Source organism: Mirounga leonina, unplaced genomic scaffold (assembly GCF_011800145.1).
Source record: "Mirounga leonina isolate KUSES-001 unplaced genomic scaffold, KU_Mleo_1.0 Mir_154, whole genome shotgun sequence".
Taxonomy (NCBI): domain Eukaryota; kingdom Metazoa; phylum Chordata; class Mammalia; order Carnivora; family Phocidae; genus Mirounga; species Mirounga leonina.
Window position 1 is genome coordinate 65,396,539 of NW_023270389.1, and position 15,627 is coordinate 65,412,165.

At 35.8% G+C, this 15,627-nt stretch overlaps 1 protein-coding gene across 10 annotated transcripts in view; it reads left to right on the top strand.

Annotated features, from left to right (window-relative positions):
* The window catches only part of CDC42BPA (CDC42 binding protein kinase alpha), a 338,932-nt gene that overhangs the window by 253,574 nt on the left and 69,731 nt on the right, over positions 1-15,627 (top strand). For all 10 annotated transcript variants that reach the window (XM_035011000.1, XM_035011004.1, XM_035011008.1 and 7 more), the window contains 4 exons: positions 10,275-10,380; positions 10,809-10,957; positions 12,495-12,586; positions 14,997-15,073. In XM_035011000.1, coding sequence (XP_034866891.1) covers positions 10,275-10,380; positions 10,809-10,957; positions 12,495-12,586; positions 14,997-15,073 — 424 coding nt within the window. The remainder of the gene's footprint in view (positions 1-10,274; positions 10,381-10,808; positions 10,958-12,494; positions 12,587-14,996; positions 15,074-15,627) is intronic.

Consider the following 15,627-nt stretch of genomic DNA (forward strand, 5'->3'; position numbering starts at 1 on the left):
AAACTACAGAGCTCCATGTTCACTCATCTTTGGTTTATGAATGTGACTATACAGTGCATATCTAAATGAAAATACCCAAATTGTGGAAATTTGGTTGTGTCCCAAACAGTATAGTACAGTTAATGGTTCATTAATGTTAAATTTATGCCTTGTCATGAAGTCTACATTTCTGAAGCAAAATCATTCTAATCTTTAGCCAAGCTTATAATATCAAAAATTATGACTCATTTATAACTCCATTATTTTGGAATCAAATGTATAATTAAGCTATTGCTGAAAATAACTTTGTAGAAGAAAAAGATGATCTGGCTAAAATCCTAGTTCCTAGACCACTGATCTTTTCCAGCAACAGGAATGATGGGTTCAGATGGAATGGGAAGTGCTTCTAGTAAAGGAAAGAAGCTTTAAAAATGTAGACTCTCTGGAAAGGTTAGTGGAAAGGATGAAGGTGAAAGTTTTTACATGATACCACAAAACACTAATTTTAGGCTTTTCACATTCAAGTCAAATGTGCAGAAGAAACCAGGAATGCAAGCAAATCAGTTTGCATAAAAGCTCTTATTTAGAAATGGGCTAATATATTAGGGCGCCTGGGCATCTCAGTCAGTTAAGTGTAAGACTCTTGGTTTCCACTCAGGTCATGATCTCAGGGTAGTGAGATTGAGCATGGTGTTGAGCTCCACATGCTCAGCACAGAGTCTGCTCGAGATTCTCTCTCTCTCTCCCTCTGCCCTTCCTCCTGCTTGTGCTCTCTCTAAATAAATAAATAAATAAAATCTTTTTAAAAAATGGGCTCATGTATTAGATAACTAATTATTAAATACTTAGTAGGATAAAAGTAAAACGTATACTCCCTGTTCTCTGACTCCTCTCACCTACTTAAATCTGAGACATTCTGTCCACACTTAAAAAGGTCAGGAATCTTAGTCTCTTTCAAGTTTTTCAGTTTTGGTATATTAAAAAATGAAGTGATGCCAGAGACAGGAAGATGGTGGTGGAGTAGAAGGGTTCTAGGCTTACCTTGTCCCACGAATACAACTAGAAACTGTCAAATCATACTAAATACTAAATCAAACTGAAGGCTGACAAAACAAACTCCAAAATTAAAGGGAGAGAAGAGGCCACATTGAAGAATGTAGGAAGTGTGGAGATGTGGTTTAGGGAAGAAACAAATCCTGGCTGCTGCAGGGGAGAGGTAGCCATGGTCACAGAGAAGGGCGAGAGAGAGAGAGGAACACATAGGGGAACACACAAGGGGAACATCTCCCCATAGCCATTGGCTTGGAAAATGAGAGGGGCTAAATTTCATGAGTTCTTGGAAAGAGCAGGGCTTGAAGACTGAGTTTTAAAGGTCAGCCTTGGCTGGAATAGAGCCTGGAGGGTACTGCGCTGCTCTTGGAAAGAAGGCAGGCAAACAACCCAGGGGCAGATGGTGTGGAAACAGCAATATGAAGAGTGCTTGGAGCACACAGTGAGGAGGTTATTTGCTCTTCTTGGAGTGCAGCCCAGAGAGACAGCATTCATGGAGAGGCCTCTCTGAGAACAAAATGAGCTGGCCAACACCATTTCCCTCCCTGGCCCCTCAGGATAAACACAGAGCCACTTATGGGAAGATACTGGCTGCATAACTTGGTTCCACCAAGCCCAACCCCCAGGTGCGCTGGTGGAACTGCCCTTCTCAGTCACACTTACCTCAGGTGTAGTGTGGTGGCCCTTCCCCCCAAAGACTAGCACAAACCCTTGCCCACACCATGTCTCCTCACCAGGGAGTTTTATAGGGCCTCAGTTCCAGTGGAGGTGGTGATTGGTCTCATTTCACAAGCAGACCAAAGCAAATTAGTGAAAACTTAGCACATTCAGGCCAGGGATCAAACACTGCCCACAGCAGGCAAGGAGAGCCTCTGTAGATGACTGGCTTGAAGGACAGAGCAACCAGACACAACAGCAGAGCACAGGCAGCACACACTGGAGACATTCCCTGGTGTGCCAGGCCCTGGGCACTACATGCCCTCTTCTTCATAAGGCCATTACTCTCAGGAGCAGGATACATAAGTGGCTTTTCTAACACAGAAGAAGGCAAAATGAGAAGACAAAAGAATTTATCCTAAGTGAAAGAACAAGATAAGGCCACGGCCAGAGATCTAAGCAAAATAGATATAAGTAATATGTCTGATGGAGAATTTAAAGGTATGGTCATAAAGATACTGGACTTCAGAAGACAATGGAGGACATCACTGAGACCCTTACCACAGAGATAAAAGTTAAAAGAATTAGAGATGAAGAGTGCAATAAACAAGATTAGAAACACATTGATACAGGCTGGAAGAAGCAGAGGAATGAATTAGTGACCTAGAAGACAAAGTAATGCAAACCAGTGAAGCTGAACAAAAGAAAGAAGACTTACACAAAACGAAAATAGACTTAGGGATCTCAGTGATTCCATCAAATGTAATAACATTTGTATTTTAGGAGTCCCAGAGTAAGAAGAGTGAGAAAAGGGGGCAGAAAATTTATTTGAAGAAATAATAGCTGAAAACTTCCCTAATCTAGGGAAGGAAACAAACATGCAGATCTAGGAAGCAGAGAGAACTCACATCAAAATCAACAAAAGCAGGCCCACACCAAGACAGATTGTGATTAAACTGCAAAATAAAGTGATTTAAAAAAAATCTTAAAAGCAGCAAGACAAAAGAAGTCAGTAACATACAAAGGAAAACCCATAAGGCTAGCAGGAGACTTTTCAACAGAAACTTGGCAAGGCAGAAGGGAGTGGTATGATATATTCAAAGTGCTGAGTGGGAAAAATCTCCAGGCAAGAATATTCTATCCAGCAAGACTCTCATTCAGACTACAAGGATGGTAAAGAGTTTTCCAGACAAAGAACAACTAAAGGAGTTCATGACCACTAAACCAGCCCTGCAAGAAATATTAAAGGAGACTCTGAGTGGAAAGGAGATACCAAAAGTGACAATTTGAAGGTAGGAAACACAAAAGCAGTAAAAATGAATATTTTTGCAAAAAGAAAAACAGTGAAGGAACTCACAAAAAAGGATATGAAATATAATAACATACACCTAAAACATGGGGAGGAGAGGAGAAAAGAATGGGTTCAGATTTAAACAGCTGTCAACTTAATATATAGACTGCTGTATACAGAAGAGGTTATATACAAACCTAATGGTAACCATATATCAAAAACTACTAATAAATATGCAAAAAAATAGAAAAAGAAATCCAAATATGTCACTAAAGAAAATCAGCAAACTATGAAAGAGAAAGACAATAAAGGATCAGAAAAAAAATTTCAGAAACAGTCACAAAACAAGTAATGAAATGGCAATAAATACATATCTATCAATAATTACGTTGGACATAAATGGACTAAATACTCTAATCAAAAAGACATAGGGTGACAGAATGGATAAATAAACAAGGTCTATCTATATGCTGCCTATAAGAGACTCATTTTAAATCTGAAGACACCTGTAGATCAAAAGTGAAGGGATGAAGGAACATTTATCATGCAAATGGATGTCAAAAGAAAGCCAGAGTAGCAATACTTCTATTGGACAAAGTAGACTTTATGTTGTTGTTTTGTTTTGTTTTGTTTTTTGACAAAGTAGACTTTAAAACAAAGACTGTAACAAGGGACAAAAGGCACTATGTCATAATAATGGGGACAGTCCAACAGGAAGATATAACAGTCATAAATATGCACCAGACATGGGAGCACCCAAATACATAGAACAATAGGAAACACAAAAGAACTAATCAATAATAATAATACAATAATAGTAAGGGACTTTAATACCCCACTTATATCAATGGGCAGATCATCTAGAAAGAACATTAACAAGCAGTTTCTTTGAATGATACACTGGACCAGATGGACATAACAGATATATTCAGAACCTTCCATAATAAAATAATATACATTCTTTCCAAGTGCACATGGGACATTCTCCAGTATAGATCACATATGAGGCCACAAAACAGGTCTCAACAAATTCAAGAAGACAAAGTCACCATGCACGTTTTCTGACCACAATGCTATGAAACTGGAAGTCAGCCACAAGGAAAAATCTGCAAAGACCACACATACATGGAGGTTAAATAACATACTACTAAACAACCAGGAAATAAAAGAAGAAATAAAAAAATACATTGAAACAATGCAAATGAAAACACAACAGTCTAAAACGTCTGGGATGCAGCAAAAGCAGTTCTAAGAGGAAAGTTTATAGCAACACAGGCCTACTTCAAGAAGCCAGAAAAATCTCAAACAACCTAACCTTAAAACTAAAGGAGCTAGAAAAAGAACAACAAACAAAGCCTAGAGCCAGCAGATGGAAGGAAATAATAAAGATTAGAGTAGAAATACATGATATAGAAACTTAAAAAAAATAGAATAGATCAATGAAACCAGGAACTGGTTCTTTGAAAACTTACTAAAATAGACAAAGCTCTAGCCAGACTTACCAAAAAGAAAAGAGTAAGGACCCAAATAAATAAAGTCATGAGCAAGAGAGGAAAACTAACAACCAAGACCACAGAAATACAGATTGTAAGAGAATATTATGAAAAACTATATGCCAACAAATTGGACAACCTGGAAGAAATGGATAAATTCCTAGAAACATATAAAATTACCAAAACTGAAACAAGAAGAAATAGAAGATTTGCATAGACTGATAACCAGCAAAGAAATCAAATCTGTAATGAAAAAACTCCCAACAAACGAAAGTCCAGGACCAGATGTCTTCACAGGCAAATTGTACCAAGCATTTAAAGAAGAATTATACCTATTCTTCTCAAAATATTCCAAAAATAGAAAAGAAAAATTTCCAGATTCATTCTATGAGGCCAGCATTACCAAAACCATATAAAGACACCACAAAGAAAGAGAACTACAGACCAATATCTCTGATGAACATAGTTGCAAAAATTGTTAACAAAATACTAGCAAACTGAATCTAACAATACATTTAAAAAATAATTCACCACAATCTAGTGGAATTTATTCCCAGCTTGCAGGGTTGGTTTGGTGTTCTCAACTCCATCAACATGATTCATCACATTAATAAAAGAAAGGACAAGATCCATATGATCATTTTAGTAGATGCAGAATACCCTGTGATCCAGCAATCACAATACTAGGTATTTACCCAAAGAGTATAAAAATACTAATTCAAAGGGATACATGAACCCCTATGTTTATAGCAGCATTATCCACAGTAGCCAATTTTGGAAACAGCCCAAGTGTCTGCTGATTGATGAATGGGTAAAGAAAATGTGGTATATATGTATATGCAATGGAATATTACCCAGCCATAAAATAGAATGAAATATTGCCATTTGCGACAGTATGGATGGAGCTAGAGTGTATTATGCTAAGTGAAATAAGTCAGTAAGAGAAAGACCAATACCCTATGATTTCACTCATATGTGGAATTTAAGAAACAAAACAAGCAAAAGGAAAAAAAGAGAGGCAAACCAAGAAACAAACTCTTACCTATAGAGAACAAACTGATGGTTACCAGAGGGGAGGTCGGTGGGGGGCTGGGTGAAATAGGTGATGGGGATTATGGAATGCACTTACCAGGATGACCACTGGTTGTCATATGGAATTGTTGAATCACTATGTTGTATACCCAAAACTAGTATTACTCTGTATGTTTACAAACTAGAATTTAAGTTAAAACTTTAAAAGATGAAATGATGCCAAGACAAGGTTTTAGGAACTTGTGATATATAGTATTTTAAATGTTTCCTTTGGACAAAGTAACAGTTTTAAAACAGAACAAGCACTATTGTAAATAAGATCTTATTTGCATTGCTAATGGTCATCTTACTTGGCTCCCTCTGCCTTTTCCTATGAAATATCCCTTTCATATGAAAGAATACCTTTTAGGGAAGGGAGACCTTGTTGCTCCTCACTGTGTTAGAGCAGACGCCTTTCTTCTCACCATTGACTCATCAGAATACTTCACTTTTTCTTTGAAATGATACGACAATGAAAGGTCAGAATCATAAGTTAGTCCATAAGTGTGATTTTTAAAATCGCAAACCATGAATCATGGAACATTACATCAGAAACTAATGATGTCCTGTATGGTGACTAACAGAACATAATTAATAAATAAATAAATAAATAAATAAATAAATAAATACATACATACATACATACATACATACACACACACACCCAATAAATAAATAAATAAATAAAATGCTTCTCCTCACATCTAATGCACTTTTCTGGTATAATACAAGGTAGGATGGCCTATAGACTATAGTACTTTGCTGTCAAGCTGCTTTTAATGTATCATTGAAAAGTTTAAAAACTAATGTGACCAGATCTGGAGATTAGCTATAAGACTTAAATGTAAGTTGCCCTATGTCTTACACAATACCGATTTTCCTATGGGAGTGTAGAGGAGAGTTACCACAGACTGGGTGCTTGAGAAAGTTGGGGGTAATCATTTGAACCCATAATGCATTTTCTGAAAACCCTGAGGTTAATAAAGGGTCCTATACATAGGTTGGCTGAATTGGAGATTTCGTATAAAACAATAGTAGGAAATAAGACTAGTAAAGTTACTACTGTATAGTTACCATGAATATTGGGTAAGAGTTTAAATTTTATTTATTTATAAGAAGGAGAGGGTTTTTGCAAAGGATAATGGCATTGATTGCATGATGCATTAGGAAGACAACTCTCTACAGTGGTGTTCAGGGTGAAGTGGAGGGAAGTTTGGGAAAAAGTGAACAAATGGAGAAGACATTGTGCGAGAAGAATCTATAGGACTTAATTATGAAGGAAGGTCAGGAAATGAGGAAGAATTCGTTTTTCTGAAATTCAGAATTAGATTAAGAAAATCATATCATTGAAGTAGGAAAGTCAGAGAAGGAACCAACTTTGGGGAAGATATAATCAATTTTGTTTGTGTTATTTTGCTTGTTGGTGAGTCTGGGCTCCTGAGACATCTGGGTACAGAGTTCCAATATGCTTTTGAAAAGATTACAGAAAGGTTAGGGTAAAGCATATAAATTTGGGGATTTAATTCCTGGTCAATAAAGCCATTGAAGTTGTTGAGATCTTTTTAAGGAGGAAAGAAAGAAGGATAATATGGTGAGGGCAGCATATAGAAGGTAGAGGGCAACCAGGAAAGTGCTTTCATAATCAGCAAAGGGTCTCAGTAATAACACTTTTATTTCCCTTTATTTAAATTTCCTCACATTATTTGAACTATTCCTCATTCATTAATCTTCGTTTGTGGATAGTTGTAGCTTATACTGATTACAACATAGTATGTTCCAGGCGTTGGGCTGAAAATTCACTTGTACAGGATTCTCATTTAGTTATTACAACAGTCCTATGAGGTAGGATTATATCCCCACTTTGTAGGTGAGATAGCAGAGAGCTAGAAGTGGGTAAATGACTTAGCCCAAGTCCCGGAGCTGGTGAGCAGCGAGTTAGGATTTGAACCAAGGTCTGTTTGACTCAAGAATCAAGTTCTTAATCACTCTACTGTGTATGTCCTACCTCCCTGATGTTTTAAGGACTATCTTCTAGATCTTCTCTATTATGCCCTACATAATAGTCAGTATTAATAAGTATTTCTGCATTAATTACTTGAAAGAGCTTGGGAGTAGAGGATTTAGCTATGGCAGAAAAACAAAAGAGATTGAAATTGGCCTTTTATAGTTGACTTGTCACTTGAATGAACTGTGGTTTCAGCAAAATAGTTGAGGTAGAAATCAGACCTCAGAAAGTATGTATGAGTTAGTGAGGGGTTAAATACTAGAGTAATTAGATACAGGTTGTATCACAGTGACAGGGAGAGGGATTGGGACAGGAACCTTTCTGGATTAGAAAACGTCTGTATATGTTTACAGCAGCCGGTGGAAGTGATGAAATTGAAAGCTGTTTTCAAAGAAGGTAATTATTTGTATATATGTGGGATGAGGAATACATTTAAATGACTTGGCCAAAGGAAAGATGAGGGACTTACTTGCCTCTAAAACTTAAAAAAAAAAAAAAAAAAGTTAAAATGGGCATGAGTCAACTTATCTAGATGGCCTAAAGAAAAGGGCAAGACAGTGTTGGTCTGAGGGAAGTGAGACTTCAAGGATCAAGGTTGGAAACAAATAGCAATGATTCTAAAAAGGAATTGTTGTAGACCAGGGCCCAGTGGAATTTAAATGGCAGGAGTTGTAACTGACCCAGTCTTTTTTTTTTTTTTTAAAACCCTTCCCTTCATTAATTCTCTGTAGCCAAGAAAATAGACAGAGCTTTAATAAAAAATTGAGACTTAGCGGGAGACCACATGGGTCAGGGAATGTGAACGTATTCAACATACAAATAAAAAAAAAATGACAAGAGATTTTTTATCTTTTTTTTTCCCATTTTATTTATTTTTTATTATGTTAATCACCATACATTACATCATTAGTTTTTTATGTAGTGTTTCATGATTCATTGTTTGCGTATAACACCCAGTGCTCCATGCATTATGTGCCCTCTTTAATACCCATCACCAGGCTAACCCATCTCCCCGCCCCCCTCCCCTCTAGAACCCTCAGTTTCTTTCTCAGAGTCCATAGTCTCTCATGGTTGGTCTCCCCCTCCGATTTCCCACTCTTCATTCTTCCCTTCCTGCTATCATCTTCTCCTTCTCCTTCTCCTTCTTCTTCCTTCTTCTTCCTTCTTCCTTTCTTCCTTTTCTTCTTCTTTCTTCTTTCTTTTTCTTTCTTCTTCTTCTTCCTTTTTTTGACATATAATGTATTATTTGTTTCAGAGGTAGAGATTGGTTTTTATTTGAAACATTAAACAGCATGAAAGTCATGTACAAGAATTTACTGCTTTCTGGAGTTATGGAAGCAGGTTGGAATGTGCATAAGCCGAGATCACTGTGGTAGATAGGCACTAAAGCAATGCTAGTTGAGACTGATTAGCCTGGCCCTTTAAATGATAATACAGTTTTCTTAAGTGTCTTTCTTGGTACTCTAAAAAAAAAAGGCAATCTTCCTTCATCTTCACTTATTCTTTATTCTGTAGATCAGATGATTAAATCAAAAGGTCATGGTCACGTGTGGTGTCCAAAGTTAAAGAATTTTAAAGGAAACCACTTCCCACTACACAAACAGTATTTTCTAAAGCCATTTTCCCTTAAAAGGCAATAAAAAAATATATATGTATATAGAGCCTAAAAATATGTAACGAACTAGGCTGGGCAACTTTTTATAATGATTGGATCGCTTTTATTGTTAGATTCTTTTGCTTGTCCTCCAGTACACCTTCCCATCTGAGAGAAAAGAGAACCAAATCCCTTTTAAAGAGCCTCTTTAAGATATATAGATAGAAATATATGAATTTGGCTCCTCAGGAGTTTAAATTCTAAAAGATGCTAAAGCCAAGTTCAAGATTTCAATTTGCTATATGCATCAGATACTTATTGATTTACTTGAAATAAGCTTTTCTCATTACTATTCAGTGCCCTGAATAGTATGCACTTTCTGTATACTAATTATTTTCATTCTTCTTGAGGATAGGACCTTCTTTTGTAGATTTTCATATGCTGGCAGTCCTTATCCTAGCCTTGCCCTTGTTTTGAAGATGTAACAAAACACAAACTTTCTCTTAGACAAATTCTGAAAATTAGAATGTGTGTCATTGAATATAATTTGAAAACAATTTTATAGAATCGTAATAGTTACATCAGCAAGATAGTCTTAAGACAGTTATGAGCTTCAGTAGACTTTAATCTTTTCCTTTTGATTGGTATTTTATTGACCATTTTAGAAAACAGAGGAGCTGTATTGCAGTACAACCCTGATTTTTGCAGACTATTTTACTTTAAACTTTCTAAATATAGGGTACTTCAGTTTTAAAACTGATGCATTTTGTTTTCATAAGATAAAATGGCAGAACCCAATTAGAAATCTTAATATTCTTTAGAAATCATGTAAATATGTGTGTTTTTAATGTTAGATTAAAAGAATACTCTGTGGTTCAAGGGTGAAATTTTACTAATTTATCAGATACAAGTAATTTGAACTTTCCTAAACATGACCAGATAGATAGATAACTGAAACAGTTCAGTAAACCTCTTCCCACTTATTGTCAGGCAGTAGTACTGTGGTAGATCTTTTGAAAGAAGACATTTATTTCACTTATTTCTTGTATGAGGCTTTTAAAACAATATATCTCTCACTGAAGTTTTTCTGTTTGTGTTACTTTTGTCCTTTGTCTGTATGTGTATGTATTCCAGGGTCAGTGATGAAAAGGATGCACGAGGGTATCTCCAGGCCTTAGCTTCTAAAATGACAGAAGAGTTGGAAGCTTTGAGAAATACCAGCTTGGGTGCACGAGCAACAGTAAGCTCTGCCGTTTTGCATGGAGAATTATCATACGGGGTGGAAGGGGAGGCTCAAACACTATATTAAATCTGAGCACTTCTATCAGTTTGTCTAGGCTTTAGCTCACTGTAAAGTTTTTCTTGAGAATTCACCTAGTCCAAGTCTTTGCCAGTTTAGGAAATCATAACACATCACTGCTTAACTGTAATTTTGTATAGGTATCCGTTATTGGTAATAAGTATGGAAAATAAACTCCTTATATGTGGGTCTACAATTATTTCTGAATTTAATGGAAAATAATATACTTTCACAAACAGTGTTTCAGTTCTATTCTGTTATCAGAGAAAGATAGTGCTTTATGTAGTTTCTAAATTTACTTGCATTACTGAATTTAAATGTTAAGGAAAAAATAGGATGGGGCTAACAACAGTCATATTATTTGGTAGGATATGCCCTGGAAAATGCGTCGTTTTGCAAAACTGGATATGTCAGCTAGGCTGGAGTTGCAGTCAGCCCTGGATGCAGAAATAAGAGCTAAGCAGGCCATCCAAGAAGAGCTGAATAAAGTTAAAGCAGCTAACATCATCACAGAATGGTAAGGTTGAATATACTTGGTCGAGTTGAGTCTACTAGAATAATTTCTAAGTTGGTCCAAAAGTATTTGGGGAGAAGTTCATACCTATCACTTTTTTCTTTTAAGTAATGACCAGAAAAATTTATGAATATTTGAAAATGAATAAATGCTTTCAAGCCTTGTATGCAGTGATGGGATTTTAATACAACCTTGTTTGTATTTAGAAAACAGACTAGCTGAAAGACTAGTCCTCTGACTTGTCCATAAAGTAGAATTAATAGTGCTAATTAATATTTTATTTTCCCCCTTACTTTGTAAAATTTAGTTGACTCTCAAATTCTGTTCCATTAAATCCAAAATTCTCTCCTGTTCAAGAGTATCATATTAGTATAAAAATGCAACATATATTCAGAACAAAATACAGTCATCTGGGAATTCTGGCCTCTACCATAGATCTTTTACAATGAAGGTTCTCTATAATTGTTTCTTCATGTTCTTTTATGTTTTAAAACAAGTATATCCTCCACAGTCTGAGACAATTACTGGATAAATACATTCCTTCAATCCTTATCACAACAGTAGAATAAATAAGTGATAAAATAAAAATCTTAATTGGATTGGATATAACCATGGTTCAAGAATAAGTCAGTATTGGTGATAGAGAGGAACAATAGAAAGTTAGTGTTACAAATCAACATATAAATAGAAAAATCCATTTGGTGCTGGAATAGCGGAGTTCCAGAGGCATTCAATCATGAAAAGAAATATAGTCCCATAAATTTCAGTTTGTAATGGTGTGAAGCCTTAGTCCTTAAACTGTAATCATTAATGTTTTGAATCCAATTAGAGGGTGGTTGCCTGGCACCCCACTGAAATATAAACTCTTGTTATAAATAATCCAGACATAAATTAAGTATGCTTTGCTTAAATGTGATAGCATGACATTGAAATTTTGAGAGAACATTTTCTGGAGAATGTGAGTTGATCCTAACACAAAGAGCTACTGAATGTCGTTCTCTGTGTTGTAAGTAGAACGAGCATGAGCTACCTTCCCGTGCCTGGGACACAGGCATTTGCACATTCGCTCATAAACCAGACTGAATGAAATTGGAAACTACAGATGTACTCATAACAATGCTCCACTTTCATGGTTCTCTGTGGAAGAGTCTAACAAAATCCTAAATTTAACCTTTGATTTTATGACATTTTAAAATCTAATCATTTAGCTCCAGGTCAGCATCTTTTTCTATACAAGGCCAGATACTAAATATTTTCGGCTTTGTGGGCCATATCACCTCTGGCTACTCAACTGTGCTATTGTGTGAAAGCAGCCAGAGACAGTCTGTGAATGAATGAGTCTGGCTGTGTTGCAGTGAAATTTTATTTATATAACAGTAGATGACCGGCGGGATTTGTCTTTCCTGCAGTGGCTTTGCACTTCCCTGACCTGATGTGACTGACATTTAAACCAGGAAGCTCCAACTATGTACTGTAGGATGGCTCACTAACTAGCAGTAAAAATAATGACATTTTTCTTTTTTTTTTTCCCTTATTGAAGTAAACTAAAAGATTCAGAGAAGAAGAACTTGGAGCTACTCTCAGAAATCGAACAACTGATAAAGGACACTGAAGAGCTTAGATCTGAAAAGGGTATGAGAATGTGTTTTGCATCAATCAGGGCTTATTCTGTTGTGAATGTATTTTATTACCCAAGAATCCGCGTACATGTAGGTCAGAGAATTGTTCACACGAAGCACGCTGACGCTCACTGATGGATATATATATATGCATATTTGACACACACATTCACTAGACTGGTTTCAGTCATTTTGTTGTACTTAATATACATGGTTTAAATATTTCATGGTAACAGAAAAACTCATTTTGCCATAAATTGGACTGTTTTTTCAGTGCCGTGGATGATTTCACAAATAAGGTTTTTGTGACTGGGGGGAAAAATACTTTTTATAGTGTACTTTATACTCTTTTCAAGTGTCGTAGGATTCACTTCCAGGGTAGTTGAGGAAACAATGTATGAAGTAACTAAAGATTAATCTAATCCCGTATTAGAAAGCAATTCAGTGATGAACTGTTCTGGCATTTCATTGTTTTCTTCCACGTTTGATTCTTAAACTGCTTACCCTGAGGGATTTCTCAGGATTTATTCCCATTTTCTTGAAAGCATTACCTGAGCATGTTTCCATTAATGTGAAAAGTAACTCAGAGTGCATGGCAGCTATTACAGGAACTTTACTTAAACTTTGTTTCCATAATGTGGTCATTAAGAATGTGAAGATTTAATAAAAACAAATTCAGAATGTTTTTTTTCTCAATGAAGGGATCTCTTATATGCAGTTATTAGAAATTCTTTGTCCTGGGGCACCTTGGTGGCTCAGTCAGTTGAGCATCTGACTCTTGATCTCACGGTCATGAGTTCAAGCCCTGCCTTGGGCTCCACGCTGGATGTGGAACCTACTTTAAAAAATAAATAAGTAGATAAATTCATTGTCCTGACAAAGTCAGTATTCCTGACTGAATAGTGAACTAATTAATGGCTTTATGTTATGCATACATTATGTGATGCTTCCCTGTAATTCCTCAGTCTTGTGACACACAGTGATGTCAAGCTGGTTGGGTCTCTGTATCTGCTTTTAAAATTGTGGAGAAAAAAATAAAATTGTGGAGGAAAGAGAAGGTATCACATAAAGGAGTTGACATGAAAAACCACTAAAAGTAGTAGATATTCAAAAAAATTTTGTCAGTTCGATTTCCTAGTGAACAGGAAAGGAAGGAACAGCAAAAGTGAATTAGGAATCACACTGAGCACAAGGCTTCACACTAAATTGAGAATTAAGCAGTTTTCAAACATGAAGAGTGGAAGGGAGCTGCATTATTCAGTGAGTAGAGGAAAAAGAATATATAGGACCTGGAGGATCTGTAACCCTAAAGGCAGTTTAATAGAAGAGAGACCAGTGCAGAGTGTGACTGACTATAACATGCCTCATGTCACTGACTGCATCACTTTTAGAATAGATCTAAACTTGCAGAAGAAATAACTTAAGTTTATCACATTGCTTTATGAAAGCATGTTAACCTATAGCTTTTATTTGGATTTAGAACATTGTAGATAATAAAATTTCACTTTGTGTTGTAACAATGTACTATACTACTTAAATAATATAATATAGTATTTATATAATATAGTGAGGGCAAGGATTTTTTTTCTGCTCATTTACTAATATGACCTGGTATCTAGACAAGGTTTGGCACAAGGCTCTCAATAAATATTTATTGACTGGATGAATTTCTGAACATAGTGCCTTATCTGGCATCCATGGTGTTAGTTATTAGAGAGTAGTAGGAAAGCCATACAAATGAGTTAATGTCACTTCCTAAGGATGTGGAAGTCGAAAATATGTGCTTGGTTGTATTTATCATTGTATATAAATTTTAAGAATTATTTTGGAAATTATGCATTTGAAGTTAATGCCATAGCTAACAAATATGCACCAGCTTTTATAACTTCATCTGAGAAAAACTAGGGTATGAGTGATTTATTCTGTCAATAAAACAATACCTGAAATCAGATTGAGGCCTTGACAAAAGTTTTTTCATAACTAAATACATTTGTTTTATCACGACATTATCATAAGAGATTATTTATATTAATGCTTACTATATGTTTGCTAAAAGTTTTTCAAAACAGAAACCTTGTTTGGTGATAAATTAGCTTAGAAAAATCAGATATAACCATGTTTTTAAAATTCTCCCAAGTCTACCAAGATGTAATGTGTTTCTTCTGATGTGCTATGTGGGAAAAGAAAGAAATTCAAGTTCTCAAGTCAGGAAACAAGTATGTCATGGAGACTGATTTAACTGTTAAGTGATATTCCAAGAAACACTAATGTAGTTTTTTTAAATATGTAGAGTTAATAGTATTGATCAGCTTTAAAATATGGTAGTTTGTGAACAGCTCTTAATAGATTCAGACAGGAATCGTTATCCATGAAAATTAGTTTAAATTGTTCTAGTTTTAAAAAAAGTTGCTGCTGTCTTCTAGGTATAGAGCACCAAGACTCACAGCATTCTTTCTTGGCATTTTTGAATACGCCTACCGATGCTCTGGATCAATTTGAAGTAAGTATTAAACTTTTCAAGTATTCCCTTTAGGGAATTCCTTTTCAAGAATTTAAATGGAATTCCCTTTCAAGAATTCCATTTAAAATTCACTTTGTGACTTAAAATTCATTTGCAATGAAACTGTTTTATTGCCTCCCACATGAGAGGACCTAGAATCTTATATAAACAAAAACATGTTAAGAGAAGAGTATGTTCTGCATTTTTTAAAGATTTTATTTATTCATTTGACAGAGAGAAACACAGCTAGAGAGGAAACACAAGCAGGGGGAGTGGGAGAAGGAGAAGCAGGCTCCTCCCTGCAGAGCAGGGAGCCCGATACGGGCTTGGCTCCATCCCAGAACCCTGGGATCAATCATGACCTGAGCCGAAGGCAGACACTTACAACTGAGCCACCCAGGCACCCCATGTTCTGCTTTCTTATAGAAACTGTAATCACATTTGTATTTAAGAAAAATCTAAGAAAGGTCAAAATGTGAGAGTCATAAGATTTAAAAGAAATTTTGTCTCTTCCCCTGAGAAACAGTAAATGCAGAACAAATCCAAACTTTTGA